We start from the raw sequence: 19,396 nt of genomic DNA, 5'->3' as shown, positions 1-19,396 counted from the left end.
AAAAAAAATTCCCAATAAGTGCATATTAATTGGTTTAGGTGAAAGTTATTGCATCTACTAATGGCGGTGTATCTATACTGGAAGTTTTATTTATTTTATACTAGTAATGGCAGCGATCAGCAACTTATAGCTGGACTGCGGTGGGTATTCTGATACTGGGTGGGAACTAACTGTCACTGACATACCCAGTGACACTAATACATTGATCAGTGCTAATAAAAAGCACTGACACTGTACTAATGACACTGGGCATGAAGAGTTTAACATCTGGGGTGATCAAAGGGTTAACTGTGTACTGTTTTTACTGTGTTTTACTAGGGGACTGTGTTTTTACTAGGAGGCATGTTGCTTTCTATCTCTCTGCTTTGTAGAGAGATAGAAAGCAGCACGTCCCCACTGACAGGAGAGAGATCTGTGTTGTTTACATAAGGATCTCTCCCCTGTAAGCTTCTCCAACGATCACAGAGTCCTGGCTATGAATCACTGTCCAGGACCCAGTGATTGACTTTTTTGGGAGCCAATGACAGCACGGGTAGGGCGGCGTCCTCTACCTGGAAATTCACAGCACGGCTGTCATGTAGCAGTATATTTGCTATGGGGAGGTCTTTAAATGGTTAAAAATATGACGGTGCAGCGCAGATGTGGGAAGGACATGCAAGCATGCTTATGTTCTGCTTTAAAATACATTGTAAATTGTAAAATAAAATGCATACAGGAAACATTATGGTTGATTTACTAAAACTGGAGAGTGCAAAATCTGGTGCAGCTGTGCATGGTAGCCAATTAGCTTGAGCTTGTTTAATTAAACTTTAACAAAAAATCTGGAAACTGACTGGTTTCTTCACAGAGCTTCACCAGATTGTGTACTCTAGTTTTAGTAAATCAACGCTCACTGCTTTCTCATGCTGTTCACCTTTATACTGCAAAAAGAAGGCTCAGGAAAGTCATTGATTGATTTACTAAAACTGCATGGTGCAAAATCTGGTGTAGCTGTTCAAAGAAACCAATCTGCTTCCAGGTTTTATTGTCAAAGCTTAACTGAACAGGCTGAAGTTAGAAGCTGATTGGCTACCATGCACAGTTGCACCAGATTTTGCACGCTCCAGTTTTAGTAAACCAACACCTTTGCTGCAAATGAATCTGCAGTCCCATAGCACAAAGTTTTCAAAAAAAGGGTATTGCGCAGTTTTTCTCCTGGAAAAATCAGGATTCTTCTCTAAAATCTTTCAAATTCATGTACTTTGAGTTGATCTCACTATACTTTCTTCTGCTTTGCTGTCTTGGTGAATATGCATATATACTGAGCATCAGTAATTTATTGCAGACAAGTTTCACAGTGACGCATAGTCAGCTGCAATAATATTGATAACATTCTTTTCACACAAGTGAACCCCGTGGTTGTAGTGCTGGGGTGGATTACAAAATGTTAAACTTTAATTGCAAAAAAGTCACAAAAAGCAGCACAATATTCTTCTGTATTTACAGCTGGAAATCCCAACTCCCCGGGGGTATAGAAAGCATTTCAACAACAACTCGTCCCCAGCAACCTATTAGGAAGTGATTTTTACACAGTCAGCATACTTCCTTTTAGAAAAGTCTGGTGAGCCCCGTGTTTATCAGAAGATGACTAATGACACATTTTTTCACATGAAGTCGAAGTGCTTCCTTTGTAGAACGTGTTTAAAAGAAACAACAAAAAAAAAACTCACTCGGTAGTCATATGTTGAGTCTGGATTCTCATCACATGCTATGACCTCCGGTGCCATCCAGTACGGGGTTCCAATAAATGTGTTTCTTCTTCCTATAGTTCTGTCCAGCTGGGCACTCACTCCAAAATCAACTAAAACAAACAAACCAGTATGAAGCATGTTCAGCCAATACATGATTGCATTCAGTAGTTATTTTTACTATACAGGATTTATATAGCACCAACCATTTCTACAGAGCTCTACAACATAAGGGCAGATGGTACAAATGCAATACAATTTAATACAGGAGGAATCGGAGGACACTGATCATTAGAGCTTACAATCTAAGGGTCCTTTCACATGGGTTGACTGGTTTTAGCGGATCTGCTTGCTCAGCTCACAGGTCTGTGTCCGATCCGCTGCTGCAGAGAAGACACAGAGCAGCTCGCTTTCCTCAATGGGCGGTCGGATGAAAATGGACCGCCTGTCCATTTCCATCTGACCTGATCTGGTGGACGGAAGGGCAATTGGATCTCCATCCATCCCTCTTTTGTGGGTCGGATCAGATTAGATTAGATATTGCCGGAAAAACGGGCAGGCAGACCAAATGGAACATCCATGATTAAGAAGCCAAAGAGGGAGGGTCAAGAGATAGTAAAGATAATAAATGTGGGAATTGGGCTGATGGAAAAAAATACATGTACGGCTATTAAGTGGGGGCAGGAAAAACCTTTCTGAAGAGATGAGTTTTCAGGGATTGTCTGAAAGTGGACAGAGCAGGAGAAAGTTGGGACACGTTGGGGTAGGGAGGAGTTGTTAGTGTATATATTTAAAAATGGAAATCTAAGACTGCGTTATGAAAATTAAAGTGACATTAAAGTCTATTTTTTCAGAAAATATCATAACTTTCAGGTATTTGCTATGTTTTTTTTTTTCATTTTATTTAAAAAAATCCTTCTCTTTGTTTACTCCGACATTATCCCCCACTGCACTCCCTGTTCTATATGTTCCTACTGTGCCCCTGGGACAACCGCTGTCAATCATTGGAGTGGAGGAGCAAGAGACGCATGGCTTTTGCTCTGTTTGTCACTCTCGCATGGCCTGTGTGTGAAGCGCTCAGCACAGTTGAAGTACAGAACAGAAGCTTGGGCCTCATTTTCTATTGCTCTGAGTCTGCTGGAAGGAGACACGTCATATTTGTTAATTGTCACCAGGACAGGAAGTAATGAAATATCAAAAATGTTATGGTTGTCACCAGGGCTGTGGATAAGGGGGTACCACCAGTCCTCCTGTACAGGGCCCAGGCCAGCAGGGGGGGCCCAGGCAGATGGGTAAATTGGATGTGCGTAGGGAGGGTAATCGGCATGGTGGGAGTGCAATTACCGGAACTGATCCCCTGTATGGCTCTCTCTGCAGCAGCTAAACACTGTGTTTTTTTTGGGGGGGAGAGGGCCCTGTCAGGTTTGCTGTATGGGGCCCCATGGTTTCTAACAGCAGCCCTGGTTGTCACCGGAACAGTAGGTGCAATCTTGCCATGAGAACACTTATTCTGTTAACAATTGTCTAATAGACATTTCCCCTCACTTCTGTTTTGTTGTCCCCAAAAGCACAAAAACAACAAACAAACTGGGGGCTTTTATTAATTTCCTGTCTTATCCATTTATTTCTTAGATGCTTTTCACTGGCCAAGGCTGCTGCTGAAATAGTTTCACTTGAGAGTCAAGTGCAAGATTATACATTAACATATGTTAGAAATATTGCAGAAGATTTCATATTTATTCAGTTATTTTCTTGCTATTAATGACTGCAGACAGCCTACGTATTTCATTGAGATGCACCCTACCTGGTAGATTCACACTGAGAAAAGTTCAGTTAGGCACAACCAGCCTGCATAGCCTTCTAACGCAATGGAGTATGGCTGCCCCATGTACCTACTGTATATCATTACAAACAATTTACTGAAAAACGTATTATATACAATGATACACATTGATAACAGTATTAACGTTAAAGAAACTGTCACCAATTTAAAAAGTTGCAGGCCAAAGCACAGAAGAATCAGACATTTTTATGCCAATGTGCTTTGGATAATTATTGCATCCACGCAACTTTACTTTTAGAAACAAGGGTTCACATTCTCATAAACAACAAGTTGGTGTGATGAATAATGGGTTGCTGACTCAATGACTGGGAGCTGCCCATGCCCTGAAACAGCAAAGCAATTCCAACCATACCATTTCCCCCACCATGATTCACAGTTATGAAGGTCTTCTTCTGAAATACTGTCTTAAGTTTGTGACAAACCTGTCTGATGTTACTGTGACCATACAACCCTAATTTTGATCAGTTCTCTGTGCATCGTTCCAAAAGGCCTGGTATTTGCCTATATTTTTAATGGGAAACTGAAATCTTGCTCTAATAATTTTTTGGATAGCAAAGGCTTTTTTTTAACACAACTCTCATCCAGGATAAATCGATGCAATCCCTTTCTTGGCTGTAGATGCATGCAGTTTGAGCCCAGCGTTTTTAAGACTTGCCTAAATTACCGTGATTCAATTGTGGGGTTCTTGGAGAAATCTGTTAGCATTAAATGGCAGCTCCTGGGCTGAATTGACTGGGCCAGCCAGTCCTGGACAGATTAGTGGACATTTTTTTTCTTAAGTGCAGTGATTCATTTCAAATCATTTTGGTGATTTAAATCTGATTCCAGAATTGTAGTCATCTAAAACTTTTTTTATGAGGGCCTTCGAGAACTCTGAGCTTGGCATGACGGCATGATGTTTCACTTGCATGCTCCCTAAGAAGGTTCTAATCATTGACAGCTAATCTGGAACATCTCATTCTAATTTCATGGATTATAAGTGGTGGTAAATGTAGGAGCGTACTTACTTTTTTCAAATAATATGCAAGAAAATGAATATACCAAGTAAATTTATATGTGATTCAAGTATATCACCTTTATCTGTAGACACTATTTTCTATCAAGGTCTAATGTTTCCATTTAAAAAAAAGTTATCATTTCTATTGGGTGTATTTACTTCTTCACGTGTGTGTGTGTGTAATATATTAGCATTTAGCTTTAAATAGAACACCCATACAATTCTTCTATGGCGTCTCCCTCTTGTTGTAATGTCCCACAGTCTTGCTTGCTAAAAGAGTAACAATGGAGTGAAATCTACTGTGTCTGGTTTGGCCAACAAGGCAACAGTGCCAATGAATTGCTGTAAATTACAGGTTCCCTATTGTGAGATGGGTTCATGTGAATAGGCATGGTTTTCCTGCATTTGACAGGCATTTTAACTGCATGTTAAACACAGGCCAGCAGATTCCCAATATTAGTGTATTGTGGATATCTGTTCTGAGGCTGTACTTGACATGCTTTGTGTTGCATTTTTTTACAGCCCAGCAGGTCTTTTTGATTTGCATTTAAAACAGGTCATGCACAGCTTTCTGCTGCATTTTATGTTTAAACACTGCTGCATTTGAATACAAATACATTTTAATGTGTCTATCAACATCACCTGTCTGAGTCCTAAAGTTGTCCATATTCCCCAAAAAGCAAATTGGCATTTACTGTAGGATTGCAGAGCGATCACAGGTCAAAGTTTTGCCCAATGTTCCATGGTCAAACCTACTCTGAGAAGTTTGACCAGGATATATTTTCCCAGGTTATCAATATTGTTCTCCACAGATAGACTGTCTTTCTGCTCTTAAAGTACACATGTGCATATTTTCCAGGTGAAAATAACCATGTGGAATAAAAATACAGTAAATAATATAGAAAAATGGTAAAGGTACAATATAGTAAAGGGTAAATTAATATTAAAAGTGCTTAGCTAATGGGATCTAAGCTCAAGATATACTGAACACCAGTATGTTCTAAGTCCCCACAAATAGGTGATACACCAAAGATAAATGCCATGATAATAAAAAATGAAAGTGACAGTGGAAGGCACACTATATGGCTGGTAAGTGGTGGGGAAAGTATTTGACGGTGTTAATCTTGCCATGTTTTACAGCTATGAAAGCAGCATTGTGAAACCTACTAGAAATCATCTCATAGACACTAAAATACAGTTAATGCAGGGGGAGACACAAGGGCATTTCTGCCATTAACCATTCAAAAGCTGCCTTACTTTTACACACAGATATGCACCTAATTGTGGGGAATGTAAGTTTAAAGGGACATCAGAAGGATGCTACTTGACTGCAACAAAACGTGTTACTCCATCCTGTAAGTAAGTCTAAAGTAGACCACAACTGATGGTCCTTCCAAGTAGGTTTTAAAGCTGAACTTTAAATTCAGCCAATCTGTAAAATGTGCTGGCGTACTATGAGTCCAACAAAGTCCATGCCACCTCATGGACTTATCTCTTTAATTTACACCTGAAAGTTTATGAAGCTCCAGGAGTACAGATATCACTACACTCATGGAGCTCTGACAGAGGAGCTGTCTTCTCACACATAGCATTTCTGCCTGTTAATCCCCTCTGCTGCCCATTCACAGGAGCCCCTTTGTATTGTATTCACTTAACAAAAGTGCTCTGTGATTGGGCAGGGGCTGGCACAGTCGCTGCATGTGATTCTGAAGCTGAGGCCAGAAGGTCCAGTATTGGAGTCCCAAATTATAGAACATTATCCAAAGTAGCTGAATAACTGGAGTTCAGCTTTAATTGTAGTATGGTAAAAGCAGGACAAACTGTACAATACATCACCCAAAATTTGGCAAAACCTGTTTTCTGGCCTGAGCAAATGTTTTTTTTTTTTGTGTGTGTTTTTTCTTTTTTACATTCATGTACAAGCACAATTGAATAATTTGAAAAGTTTAGTGAATGATGGGCAACAGAACAGCGTAATTGTTGTGTGGAGGTAACTAATTCTAAAATAGCATCTTTGTGGTGAGGAAAATTAAAAATTGTCACATTCTCTGTAGCAACCATCAATTATGTATATATACAGATCTCTCAAGCTGCTTTTGCTTTACCATGGTTTACCTGCAACAGATAAACAACCAGAAATAATTGTGTGTTGATAAGCTTTCTAAATAAGATGTACTATTAAAAGACAAAGGATAAAATGAAGGTCTAGTTCCTGTGCTACTGCCAAAACATGGTAATAAACTATTTGTAGCCAACACATATGGGGCTAGATTTACCGTATATTTGAAAAACATAATATAAAGAATGTGTTGCACTAAACCACCACCTAGATTCCATATTTTTTGGGGGAGGATGGGGGTACGTAGGTTGAAAAATTACAAAGGCCGTTTGTTTGCTATGGATAACAAACCACTTGGTCTTTTTCTCTGTTGTGTAAGAAATAAATAGGCCACCACCAATGACTACTATATGAAATGAAATTCTGTCTTTTAAAAAATATAAACACTCTTGCCCCTTCTGTCTGTCTGACTTCTATACTTTGAGTCACTGACCCAGATCAAGTATGCATCATGCAAAGTCTAAAACAGATCTACATATTTGTTCTCCATCAAAAGTTGGTAAATCTGTAAATACATACAAATGGTGTCTGTCATTGCTAACCCCCTCTGAAGATACTAGTTGACACACTGACTTGGAGCAAGTATGCAGTTAAGGACATCTGACTTTTTTTTCCAACTTTCCAAACATGCACACATTTAAGGTATGTAACAAAACATATTTCTTTTCAACAGGTCACCATGTACAGCTAAACTTAAGAGTGCAGTAGTCAGGCAGAGGGTATGCTCTGTGCATAGTGGTAGTGCCCCCCTACAATGGGGGTTATTGGGAGACCTGTCCCTTTACAATTGTAGCCATTGGTAGAGGTGTCTTGTTACAGCAGTGGCCATTGGAAAACATGCCACCCCAAATTGTTGGGTAGTGGAAGTTGTGCCTTGCCTATATTGCTGGCCAGCTGAGAGAGAAAAATGTTTAGGCAGGAGCTGGGCTTTGATCAACTGCTGTGCAGCTGTGTTTTGATGAACCATATAAATCTAATGCAGTGTAGACATTTGGGGGGTTATTTACTAAAACTGGAGGGCAAAATCTGGTTCAACTCTGCATACAAACCAGTCATTACCTGGACTTTTTTGCCAAAGCTTAATTGAACAAGCTGAGGCTGGAAGCTGATTGGATCCTATGCAAAAGTGAGCCTGATTTTGCACTCTCCAGCTTTAGTAAATAAACCCTTAAGTGACTGTAGGAATAGGATGTAAGACACACAGGCCATTATATTTGGGCCAACATATCCTTCATTATGACATCCTGATGTGCCCATCAAACATCATTGCTCTAAAAGTTGCTATTGGTATGGTTGCTAATTGATGTACTTACATTTATAGAGTTTATTAAAAGTACATGTTAGCATAAGGATTGATTTATTAAAATTGGAGAGTGCAAACTCTGGTGCAGCTGTGCATGGCAGCCAATCAGCTTCTAACTTGTTCAATTAAGCATTGACAAAAAAACTGGAAGCTGATTGGTTTCTATGCAGAGCTGTACCAGATTTTACACTCACCAGTTTTAGTAAATCAACCCCATAGCATTTCGCAGAAACATATTTACTGCACAGAAATATGGCTATAATTGTCCTGACCTCCCCTGCAACACTGATAGAAATTAAGTCCATTACTGTATGCAATTATTTTATGTAAAAGTGAATGCAAGTTGAATGCCCTATGTAGCAATTGTGCACACAGAGATCGACGCGGTCATTCATCTTGCTAAGGATCCTCCATCTTCTATCTCTCTCCCTCCTCCAATGCCCCTCTCCCTCAGGAATGTGGTCTGTATGATGCCGAGAGATCACGGGCAATCAGGCTCAGCGGGAGAGCTTCATGGTTATAAATCCCAAATTAGCTGGTGCCAGGATGTCTGTTAGCTTCTCAATCTGAGATATCATAAAGCCATAAACCAGTCCTTCACTGAGCTTCAAAGACATTCCAGCTAGCTGTAAAACAGACTCACATTTAAAAATCCACTTTTCCATATAATTTTATATCTGGAGATGTGAAATACTTACAAGGAAACCAGGCATATATTCAGATCGGTCACTTTAATACAAGTCGCCTGATATCTTACACCCCCTAGTGGAAATCTACAGGAGATCAGAAAACAATATCTCCTTAACCGTCCCAAGCAGGTACGTCATTTTTAATATCTAGACGTTCAGCGGGTGATTCTGCATATTAATCTACTAGTGGCTAGGCTGCTACATACACCGAGGGTAGGTTATTGATCATGATATAAACTGGGAGGGATTTTGGTTATAGCTTGGGTCTCTGCCTCCAGCACCCTCCCCAAATGAGGTGATTGGTTCTCTGCTTCAAGGAGACACCCTACTGAGTTCCTAGAAAAGGCTGTTATGCTTGGAGCAGAGAGTTAAGTTGAAGAATTCTCCCTTTTAACATTGGAACCAACTTTGGGAGAATGGTACCATTTTGCTCTGACACTTGAACGCTACTTAAACCAAGGCTGACGGCAAGTACTTCACCTCTCTAAACCTCTTTCTGTTATCTCTTTGCTGTGTTATTGGTCTCTGTGTGTGTGTGTGTGTGTGTGTGTGTGTGTATATATATATATATATATATATATATATATATATATATATATATATATATATATTGGCTTCATCTTTTTCTGTAAATATTGTTATTGCACCCTTTTGACCTTTTTAGTAATAAATCCTATTATCTGAAAAGTGTTGAACTGTTTCTAAAGCTCTTTAATGCAAACTAAGAATCCCTGTCTGTGAAGAGCGCTACTGTGTGTGTGTGTATTTAAAACCTCAATATATCTCTGCCTGCGGTGACAGTGGTATACAGACGATTATTCAAACATCATATTGTTATTGCTAATATTGCCGAATTTCCTCTGTACAAAAAGGAGGTGGTGGTAGTGTGAAGGGTTAATTGTGTAATTAACCTGACCCAGTACCAATCGCTCTCAGGCTACAGGTACACAGATTGTGGTCCATTAGCTGGAAAATCTTTGTGCAGAGTGCAGCTGGGCATGGCATTGTTACGCACATGACAGCACGGTTTTAGATTGGCTAGTCCTTTGGTCACAAGTTTGGTGAGAAGGGCTGGGGTCTGATGCCACATCCGTCACACCCTATACTTACTGTACCTCCCAATGTTCCAGATTATGTACTCATCTGCCTAAGCTCTTACCAATTTGACCACCTTGCAATATGTCATGACCAATTTTACAAGATTTGATGCACCCAAACTCTTTTCTGATCAGCCCATTTTTTTTACAGCTGTGAACATTTCTCAAGACCCCAACCCTTTTCAAATATCAAAATTAGAGATGAGCGAAGAAATGAAAAATTCGATTCGACTGATTCGGCGAATTCGTGGACAATATTCGATTCGAGTCGAATAAATTCGCTGTGAATTTAACTTAAAAAAGGGTGTTTCTAGGCTTCAGAGAGACTTAATATTAGTGCAGAACACTGTACCTTTAATTTAAATGCCCTTGGAGTCTGCTGGGGAAGAGAAATAATACTGTCAGTCAGTATGACATGCAGATGAGTGCCGTCGATCTTAGAATCACCGCACACTTCACTCATTTGGGCAGTCACGGGGCCAAAACCAGAGTGTGGAGCCACAGTGTGGCGGTGGAGGCAGCAGCAATGGGAGGCCATACAGCACCCTATGACAAAAATGGAAACCACCAGCAGTGTGAGGAGACCTGAAAGTGGCACATGGCAGAGTGTGGCGATAGAGACAGCAGCAATGGGAGGCCGTACAGGGACCCATGACACACTCTGGACCTGGCAGCAGCATGAGGAGGCGGTACAGGGGCCCATGACAGATTACGGGCCTGGCAGCAGCATGAGGAGTCGGTACAGGGGCCCATGGCAGATTACGGGCCTGGCAGCAGCAATGGGAGGCCGTACAGGGACCCATGACACACTCTGGACCTGGCAGCAGCATGGGGAGGCGGTACAGGGGCCCATGACAGATTACGGGCCTGGCAGCAGCATGAGGAGTCGGTACGGGGGCCCATGACACACTCTGGACCTGGCAGCAGCATGAGGAGGCGGTACAGGGGCGCATGACAGATTACGAGCCTGGCAGCAGCAACTTGGACAGGAGGACGTTCAGCTTCTGCACCGTCGGGTGCGTGCTCGCAAACTGTTGTCTCTTGGAAACGGATTCCAAGAAAGACTGCTGACGGAATCCGTGAAGAGGAGTAGCAGGAGAAGGAGCATCTGAACGAGCGGAATATGCCAACAAGCGACAACAGTGGCCCATGACAGATTACGGGCCTGGCAGCAGCATGAGGAGTCGGTACGGGGGCCCATGGCAGATTACGGGCCTGGCAGCAGCTATGGGAGGCCCGTAATCTGCCAGCACCCTATGACAAAAAATGGAACCCACCAGCAGTGTGAGGAGACCTGAAAGTGGCACATGGCAGAGTGTGGCGATGGAGACAGCAGCAATGGGAGGCCGTACAGGGACCCATGAGAGACTCTGGACCTGGCAGCAGCATGAGGAGGCGGTATAGGGGCCCATGGCAGATTAGGGGCCTGGCAGCAGCTATGGGAGGCCCGTAATCTGCCAGCACCCTATGACAAAAAATGGAACACACCAGCAGTGTGAGGAGACCTGAAAGTGGCACATGGCAGAGTGTGGCGATGGAGGCAGCAGCAATGGGAGGCCGTACAGGGACCCATGAGAGACTCTGGACTTGGCAGCAGCATGAGGAGGCGGTATAGGGGCCCATGGCAGATTAGGGGCCTGGCAGCAGCTATGGGAGGCCCGTAATCTGCCAGCACCCTATGACAAAAAATGGAACACACCAGCAGTGTGAGGAGACCTGAAAGTGGCACATGTTTGGGGCATGATTCATGGCGGATTTAGTCAGTTGTGTCAGGAACTGGTGGTTTGAAATCCAGACTAATCCACGCCTGATTCATTTTCACAAACGTGAGTCTCTCCACACTTTGGGTGGACAGTCGTGTCCTCCGCGGAGTTGCAATACCTCCTGCCGCACTAAACACGCGCTCCGATGCCACGCTACTGGCCGGGCATGACAGCCTTTCAAGGGCAAATTCAGCTAGTTGGGGCCAAAGGTCAAGTTTCGTTGCCCAGTAGTCAAGGGGATTGTCTACCTCGGTTGGCAGGGTGCTGTCCAAGTAGGCCTAAGCCTGTTGTTTGAGGTCCTGCTCCAGGTCCACCTGATGCTGCTGCTGCTGCTGCGGCTGGTTAGTAGTTTCCTCACTGCGCTGGTGAAGAAAGCTACTCATCATCGACTGCAGACTGAGGCAGCCGCTGCTGGTGGAGCTGCCACTGCTCCTACCACCCCACCCCTCCCCTGCTGCCATGGCAGCGGAACACGAGCGCACAGGGCCCACAGTGTCTGAGGATGGACGTTGGCGCAGACAGGCAGAGACCAGCTGACTACATAGGTGTTTTTTATAGTACGTTATTTTGGCCTCCCTCTCAGCAGGTGTGAAAAAGGCCACCATTTTTGAACGGTAGCGAGGGTCCAACAAGGTGGACAGCCAAAAGTCATCCCTCTGTCTGATGGTTATTATTCGGCTGTCGCTACGCAAGCAACCGAGCATGCTATGGGCCATTTGTGCCAAGGAATGCGAGGGACTCCCTGCCTCCATCTCCACAGCATACTGCCACGGTGCGTCTAGGTCCTCTGTCTCCTCTTCCTCCTCCTCTACCAGATGCTCCTGCTCCTCCACTCCTGTCCGCTGAGTGGAAAAACCACCCATTTCACTCAATAATTCCTGAGCACCAATGTCCTCCTCTACCTCCTCCTCTTCTTCCAGTCCTGCCCCCACAGGGGCCATGTGGCGTTGAGATCTGTGCGCCACGTCTACCGCACCCTGACCAGCCATTGTTAACAGCATTTGTTCCAGGACGTGCAACAGAGGAATGACGTCGTTCATCCCATAGTCCTGCCGACTCACGAATAGCGTGGCCTCCTCAAAGGGCCTGAGCAAGCGCAGGTGTCACGCATGAGCTGCCAATGGCTGACATCTAAGTTACACAGGGAGTACCTTTATCTGCTTTTAACATCAGGAAATCTGTGATGGCCTTTTGCTGTTCGTAAAGGCGGTCTAACATATGTAGGGTTGAATTCCACCTTGTTGCAACGTCACAGCATGAGGAGTCGGTATAGGGGCCCATGGCAGATTAGGGGCCTGGCAGCAGTTATGGGAGGCCCATAATCTGCCAGCACCCTATGACAAAAAATGGAACACACCAGCAGTGTGAGGAGACCTGAAAGTGGCACATGGCAGAGTGTGGCGATGGAGACAGCAGCAATGGGAGGCCGTACAGGGACCCATGAGAGACTCTGGACCTGGCAGCAGCATGAGGAGGCGGTATATAGGGGCCTACGGCAGATTAGGGGCCTGGCAGCAGCTATAGGAGGCCCGTAATCTGCCAGCACCCTATGTCAAAAAATTCAACACACCAGCAGTGTGTGAGGAGACCTGAAAGTGGCACATGGCAGAGTGTGGCGATGGAGACAGCAGCAATGGGAGGCCGTACAGGGACCCATGACAGACTCTGGACTTGGCAGCAGCATGAGGAGGCGGTATATAGGGGCTTATGGCAGATTAGGGGCCTGGCAGCAGCTATAGGAGGCCCGTAATCTGCCAGCACCCTATGTCAAAAAATTCAACACACCAGCAGTGTGAGGAGACCTGAAAGTGGCACATGGCAGAGTGTGGCGATGGAGACAGCAGCAATGGGAGGCCGTACAGGGACCCATGACAGACTCTGAACTTGGCAGCAGCATGAGGAGGCGGTATATAGGGGCCCATGGCAGATTAGGGGCCTGGCAGCAGCTATAGGAGGCCCGTAATCTGCCAGCACCCTATGTCAAAAAATTCAACACACCAGCAGTGTGAGGAGACCTGAAAGTGGCACATGGCAGAGTGTGGCGATGGAGACAGCAGCAATGGGAGGCCGTACAGGGACCCATGACAGACTCTGGACTTGGCAGCAGCATGAGGAGGCGGTATATAGGGGCCCATGGCAGATTAGGGGCCTGGCAGCAGCTATGGGAGGCCCGTAATCTGCCAGCACCCTATGTCAAAAAATTCTACACACCAGCAGTGTGTGAGGAGACCTGAAAGTGGCACATGGCAGAGTGTGGCGATGGAGACAGCAGCAATGGGAGGCCGTACAGGGACCCATGACAGACTCTGGACTTGGCAGCAGCATGAGGAGGCGGTATATAGGGGCCCATGGCAGATTAGGGGCCTGGCAGCAGCTATGGGAGGCCCGTAATCTGCCAGCACCCTATGTCAAAAAATTCAACACACCAGCAGTGTGTGAGGAGACCTGAAAGTGGCACATGGCAGAGTGTGGCGATGGAGAAAGCAGCAATGGGAGGCCGTACAGGGACCCATGAGAGACTCTGGACCTGGCAGCAGCATGAGGAGGCGGTATATAGGGGCCCATGGCAGATTAGGGGCCTGGCAGCAGCTATGTGAGGCCCGTAATCTGCCTGCACCCTATGTCAAAAAATTAAACACACCAGCAGTGTGAAGAGACCTGAAAGTGGCACATGGCATGAGAGACTCTGGACCTGGCAGCAGCAGGAGGAGGCGGTATAGGGGCCCATGGCTGATTAGGGGCCTGGCAGCAGCTATGTGAGGCCCGTTATCTTGCAGCACCCTATGTCAAAAAATTTAACACACCAGCAGTGTGAAGATACCTGAAAGTGGCACATGGCAGCAGAGTGTGGCGATGGAGACAGCAGCAATGGGAGGCCGTACAGGGACCCATGAGAGACTCTGGACCTGGCAGCAGCAGGAGGAGGTGGTATATAGGGGCCCATGGCAGATTAGGGGCCTGGCAGCAGCTATGTGAGGCCCGTAATCTGCCTGCACCCTATGTCAAAAAATTTAACACACCAGCAGTGTGAAGAGACCTGAAAGTGGCACATGGCAGCAGAGTGTGGCGATGGAGACAGCAGCAATGGGAGGCCGTACAGGGACCATGACAGACTCTGGACTTGGCAGCAGCATGAGGAGGCGGTATATAGGGGCCTATGGCAGATTAGGGGCCTGGCAGCAGCTATGTGAGGCCCGTAATCTGCCTGCACCCTATGTCAAAAAATTTAACACACCAGCAGTGTGAAGAGACCTGAAAGTGGCACATGGCAGCAGAGTGTGGCGATGGAGACAGCAGCAATGGGAGGCCGTACAGGGACCATGACAGACTCTGGACTTGGCAGCAGCATGAGGAGGCGGTATATAGGGGCCCATGGCAGATTAGGGGCCTGGCAGCAGCTATGTGAGGCCCGTAATCTGCCTGCACCCTATGTCAAAAAATTTAACACACCAGCAGTGTGAAGAGACCTGAAAGTGGCACATGGCAGCAGAGTGTGGCGATGGAGACAGCAGCAATGGGAGGCCGTACAGGGACCATGACAGACTCTGGACTTGGCAGCAGCATGAGGAGGCGGTATATAGGGGCCCATGGCAGATTAGGGGCCTGGCAGCAGCTATGTGAGGCCCGTAATCTGCCTGCACCCTATGTCAAAAAATTTAACACACCAGCAGTGTGAAGAGACCTGAAAGTGGCACATGGCAGCAGAGTGTGGCGATGGAGACAGCAGCAATGGGAGGCCGTACAGGGACCATGACAGACTCTGGACTTGGCAGCAGCATGAGGAGGCGGTATATAGGGGCCCATGGCAGATTAGGGGCCTGGCAGCAGCTATGTGAGGCCCGTAATCTGCCTGCACCCTATGTCAAAAAATTTAACACACCAGCAGTGTGAAGAGACCTGAAAGTGGCACATGGCATGAGAGACTCTGGACCTGGCAGCAGCAGGAGGAGGCGGTATAGGGGCCCATGGCTGATTAGGGGCCTGGCAGCAGCTATGTGAGGCCCGTTATCTTGCAGCACCCTATGTCAAAAAATTTAACACACCAGCAGTGTGAAGAGACCTGAAAGTGGCACATGGCAGCAGAGTGTGGCGATGGAGACAGCAGCAATGGGAGGCCGTACAGGGACCCATGAGAGACTCTGGACCTGGCAGCAGCAGGAGGAGGTGGTATATAGGGGCCCATGGCAGATTAGGGGCCTGGCAGCAGCTATGTGAGGCCCGTAATCTGCCTGCACCCTATGTCAAAAAATTTAACACACCAGCAGTGTGAAGAGACCTGAAAGTGGCACATGGCAGCAGAGTGTGGCGATGGAGACAGCAGCAATGGGAGGCCGTACAGGGACCATGACAGACTATGGACTTGGCAGCAGCATGAGGAGGCGGTATATAGGGGCCCATGGCAGATTAGGGGCCTGGCAGCAGCTATGTGAGGCCCGTTATCTTGCAGCACCCTATGTCAAAAAATTTAACACACCAGCAGTGTGAAGAGACCTGAAAGTGGCACATGGCAGCAGAGTGTGGCGATGGAGACAGCAGCAATGGGAGGCCGTACAGGGACCCATGAGAGACTCTGGACCTGGCAGCAGCAGGAGGAGGTGGTATATAGGGGCCCATGGCAGATTAGGGGCCTGGCAGCAGCTATGTGAGGCCCGTAATCTGCCTGCACCCTATGTCAAAAAATTTAACACACCAGCAGTGTGAAGAGACCTGAAAGTGGCACATGGCAGCAGAGTGTGGCGATGGAGACAGCAGCAATGGGAGGCCGTACAGGGACCATGACAGACTCTGGACTTGGCAGCAGCATGAGGAGGCGGTATATAGGGGCCCATGGCAGATTAGGGGCCTGGCAGCAGCTATGTGAGGCCCGTAATCTGCCTGCACCCTATGTCAAAAAATTTAACACACCAGCAGTGTGAAGAGACCTGAAAGTGGCACATGGCAGCAGAGTGTGGCGATGGAGACAGCAGCAATGGGAGGCCGTACAGGGACCATGACAGACTATGGACTTGGCAGCAGCATGAGGAGGCGGTATATAGGGGCCCATGGCAGATTAGGGGCCTGGCAGCAGCTATGTGAGGCCCGTTATCTTGCAGCACCCTATGTCAAAAAATTTAACACACCAGCAGTGTGAAGAGACCTGAAAGTGGCACATGGCAGCAGAGTGTGGCGATGGAGACAGCAGCAATGGGAGGCCGTACAGGGACCCATGAGAGACTCTGGACCTGGCAGCAGCAGGAGGAGGTGGTATATAGGGGCCCATGGCAGATTAGGGGCCTGGCAGCAGCTATGTGAGGCCCGTAATCTGCCTGCACCCTATGTCAAAAAATTTAACACACCAGCAGTGTGAAGAGACCTGAAAGTGGCACATGGCAGCAGAGTGTGGCGATGGAGACAGCAGCAATGGGAGGCCGTACAGGGACCATGACAGACTCTGGACTTGGCAGCAGCATGAGGAGGCGGTATATAGGGGCCCATGGCAGATTAGGGGCCTGGCAGCAGCTATGTGAGGCCCGTAATCTGCCTGCACCCTATGTCAAAAAATTTAACACACCAGCAGTGTGAAGAGACCTGAAAGTGGCACATGGCAGCAGAGTGTGGCGATGGAGACAGCAGCAATGGGAGGCCGTACAGGGACCATGACAGACTATGGACTTGGCAGCAGCATGAGGAGGCGGTATATAGGGGCCCATGGCAGATTAGGGGCCTGGCAGCAGCTATGTGAGGCCCGTTATCTTGCAGCACCCTATGTCAAAAAATTAAACACACCAGCAGTGTGAAGAGACCTGAAAGTGGCACATGGCAGCAGAGTGTGGCGATGGAGACAGCAGCAATGGGAGGCCGTACAGGGACCCATGAGAGACTCTGGACTTGGCAGCAGCATGAGGAGGCGGTATATAGGGGCCCATGGCAGATTAGGGGCCTGGCAGCAGCTATGTGAGGCCCGTTATCTTGCAGCACCCTATGTCAAAAAATTAAACACACCAGCAGTGTGAAGAGACCTGAAAGTGGCACATGGCAGCAGAGTGTGGCGATGGAGACAGCAGCAATGGGAGGCCGTACAGGGACCCATGAGAGACTCTAGACTTGGCAGCAGCATGAGGAGGCGGTTTATAGGGGCCCATGGCAGATTAGGGGCCTGGCAGCAGCTATGTGAGGCCCGTAATCTGCCTGCACCCTATGTCAAAAAATTTAACACACCAGCAGTGTGAAGAGACCTGAAAGTGGCACATGGCAGCAGAGTGTGGCGATGGAGACAGCAGCAATGGGAGGCCGTACAGGGACCCATGAGAGACTCTGGACTTGGCAGCAGCATGAGGAGGCGGTATATAGGGGCCTATGGCAGATTAGGGGCCTGGCAGCAGCTATGTGAGGCCCGTAATCTGCCTGCACCCTATGTCAAAAAATTTAACACACCAGCAGTGTGAAGAGACCTGAAAGTGGCACATGGCAGCAGAGTGTGGCGATGGAGACAGCAGCAATGGGAGGCCGTACAGGGACCCATGAGAGACTCTGGACCTGGCAGCAGCAGGAGGAGGTGGTATATAGGGGCCCATGGCAGATTAGGGGCCTGGCAGCAGCTATGTGAGGCCCGTAATCTGCCTGCACCCTATGTCAAAAAATTTAACACACCAGCAGTGTGAAGAGACCTGAAAGTGGCACATGGCAGCAGAGTGTGGCGATGGAGACAGCAGCAATGGGAGGCCGTACAGGGACCCATGAGAGACTCTGGACCTGGCAGCAGCAGGAGGAGGTGGTATATAGGGGCCCATGGCAGATTAGGGGCCTGGCAGCAGCTATGTGAGGCCCGTAATCTGCCTGCACCCTATGTCAAAAAATTTAACACACCAGCAGTGTGAAGAGACCTGAAAGTGGCACATGGCAGCAGAGTGTGGCGATGGAGACAGCAGCAATGGGAGGCCGTACAGGGACCCATGAGAGACTCTGGACCTGGCAGCAGCAGGAGGAGGTGGTATATAGGGGCCTATGGCAGATTAGGGGCCTGGCAGCAGCTATAGGAGGCCCGTAATCTGCCAGCACCCTATGTCAAAAAATTCAACACACCAGCAGTGTGAGGAGACCTGAAAGTGGCACATGTTTGAGGCATGATTCATGGCGGATTTAGTCAGTTGTGTCAGGAACTGGTGGTTTGAAATCCAGACTAATCCACGCCTGATTCATTTTCACAAACGTGAGTCTCTCCACACTTTGGGTGGACAGTCGTGTCCTCCGCGGAGTTACAATACCTCCTGCCGCACTAAACACGCGCTCCGATGCCACGCTACTGGCCGGGCATGACAGCCTTTCAAGGGCAAATTCAGCTAGTTGGGGCCAAAGGTCAAGTTTCGTTGCCCAGTAGTCAAGGGGATTGTCTACCTCGGTTGGCAGGGTGCTGTCCAAGTAGGCCCAAGCCTGTTGTTTGAGCTCCTGCTCCAGGTCCACCTGATGCTGCTGCTGCTGCTGCGGCTGGTTAGTAGTTTCCTCACTGCGCTGGTGAAGAAAGCTACTCATCATCGACTGCAGACTGAGGCAGCCGCTGCTGGTGGAGCTGCCGCTGCTCCTACCACCCCACCCCTCCCCTGCTGCCATGCCAGCGGAACGCGAGCGCACAGGGCCCACAGTGTCTGAGGATGGACGATGGCGCACAAAGGCAGAGACCAACTGACTACATAGGTGGTTTTTATAGTACGTAATTTTGGCCTCCCTCTCAGCAGGTGTGAAAAAGGCCACCATTTTGGACCGGTAGCGAGGGTCCAACAAGGTGGACAGCCAAAAGTCATCCCTCTGTCTGATGGTTATTATTCGGCTGTCGCTACGCAAGCAACCGAGCATGCTATGGGCCATTTGTGCCAAGGAATGC

At 47.3% G+C, this 19,396-nt stretch overlaps 1 protein-coding gene across 1 annotated transcript in view; it reads right to left on the bottom strand.

Moving 5' to 3' along the window:
• Nucleotides 1-19,396, bottom strand: part of NRK (Nik related kinase) — a 335,992-nt gene that overhangs the window by 196,204 nt on the left and 120,392 nt on the right. The window contains exon 7 of the mRNA XM_089684925.1: nt 1,710-1,840. Coding sequence (XP_089541051.1) covers nt 1,710-1,840 — 131 coding nt within the window. The remainder of the gene's footprint in view (nt 1-1,709; nt 1,841-19,396) is intronic.

The sequence above is a fragment of the Staurois parvus genome, unplaced genomic scaffold, assembly GCF_062004578.1.
Source record: "Staurois parvus isolate SC_StPar_1 unplaced genomic scaffold, SC_StPar_1.0 ptg000361l, whole genome shotgun sequence".
NCBI lineage: Eukaryota > Metazoa > Chordata > Amphibia > Anura > Ranidae > Staurois > Staurois parvus.
This window is presented reverse-complemented; position numbering and strand designations above follow the sequence as displayed.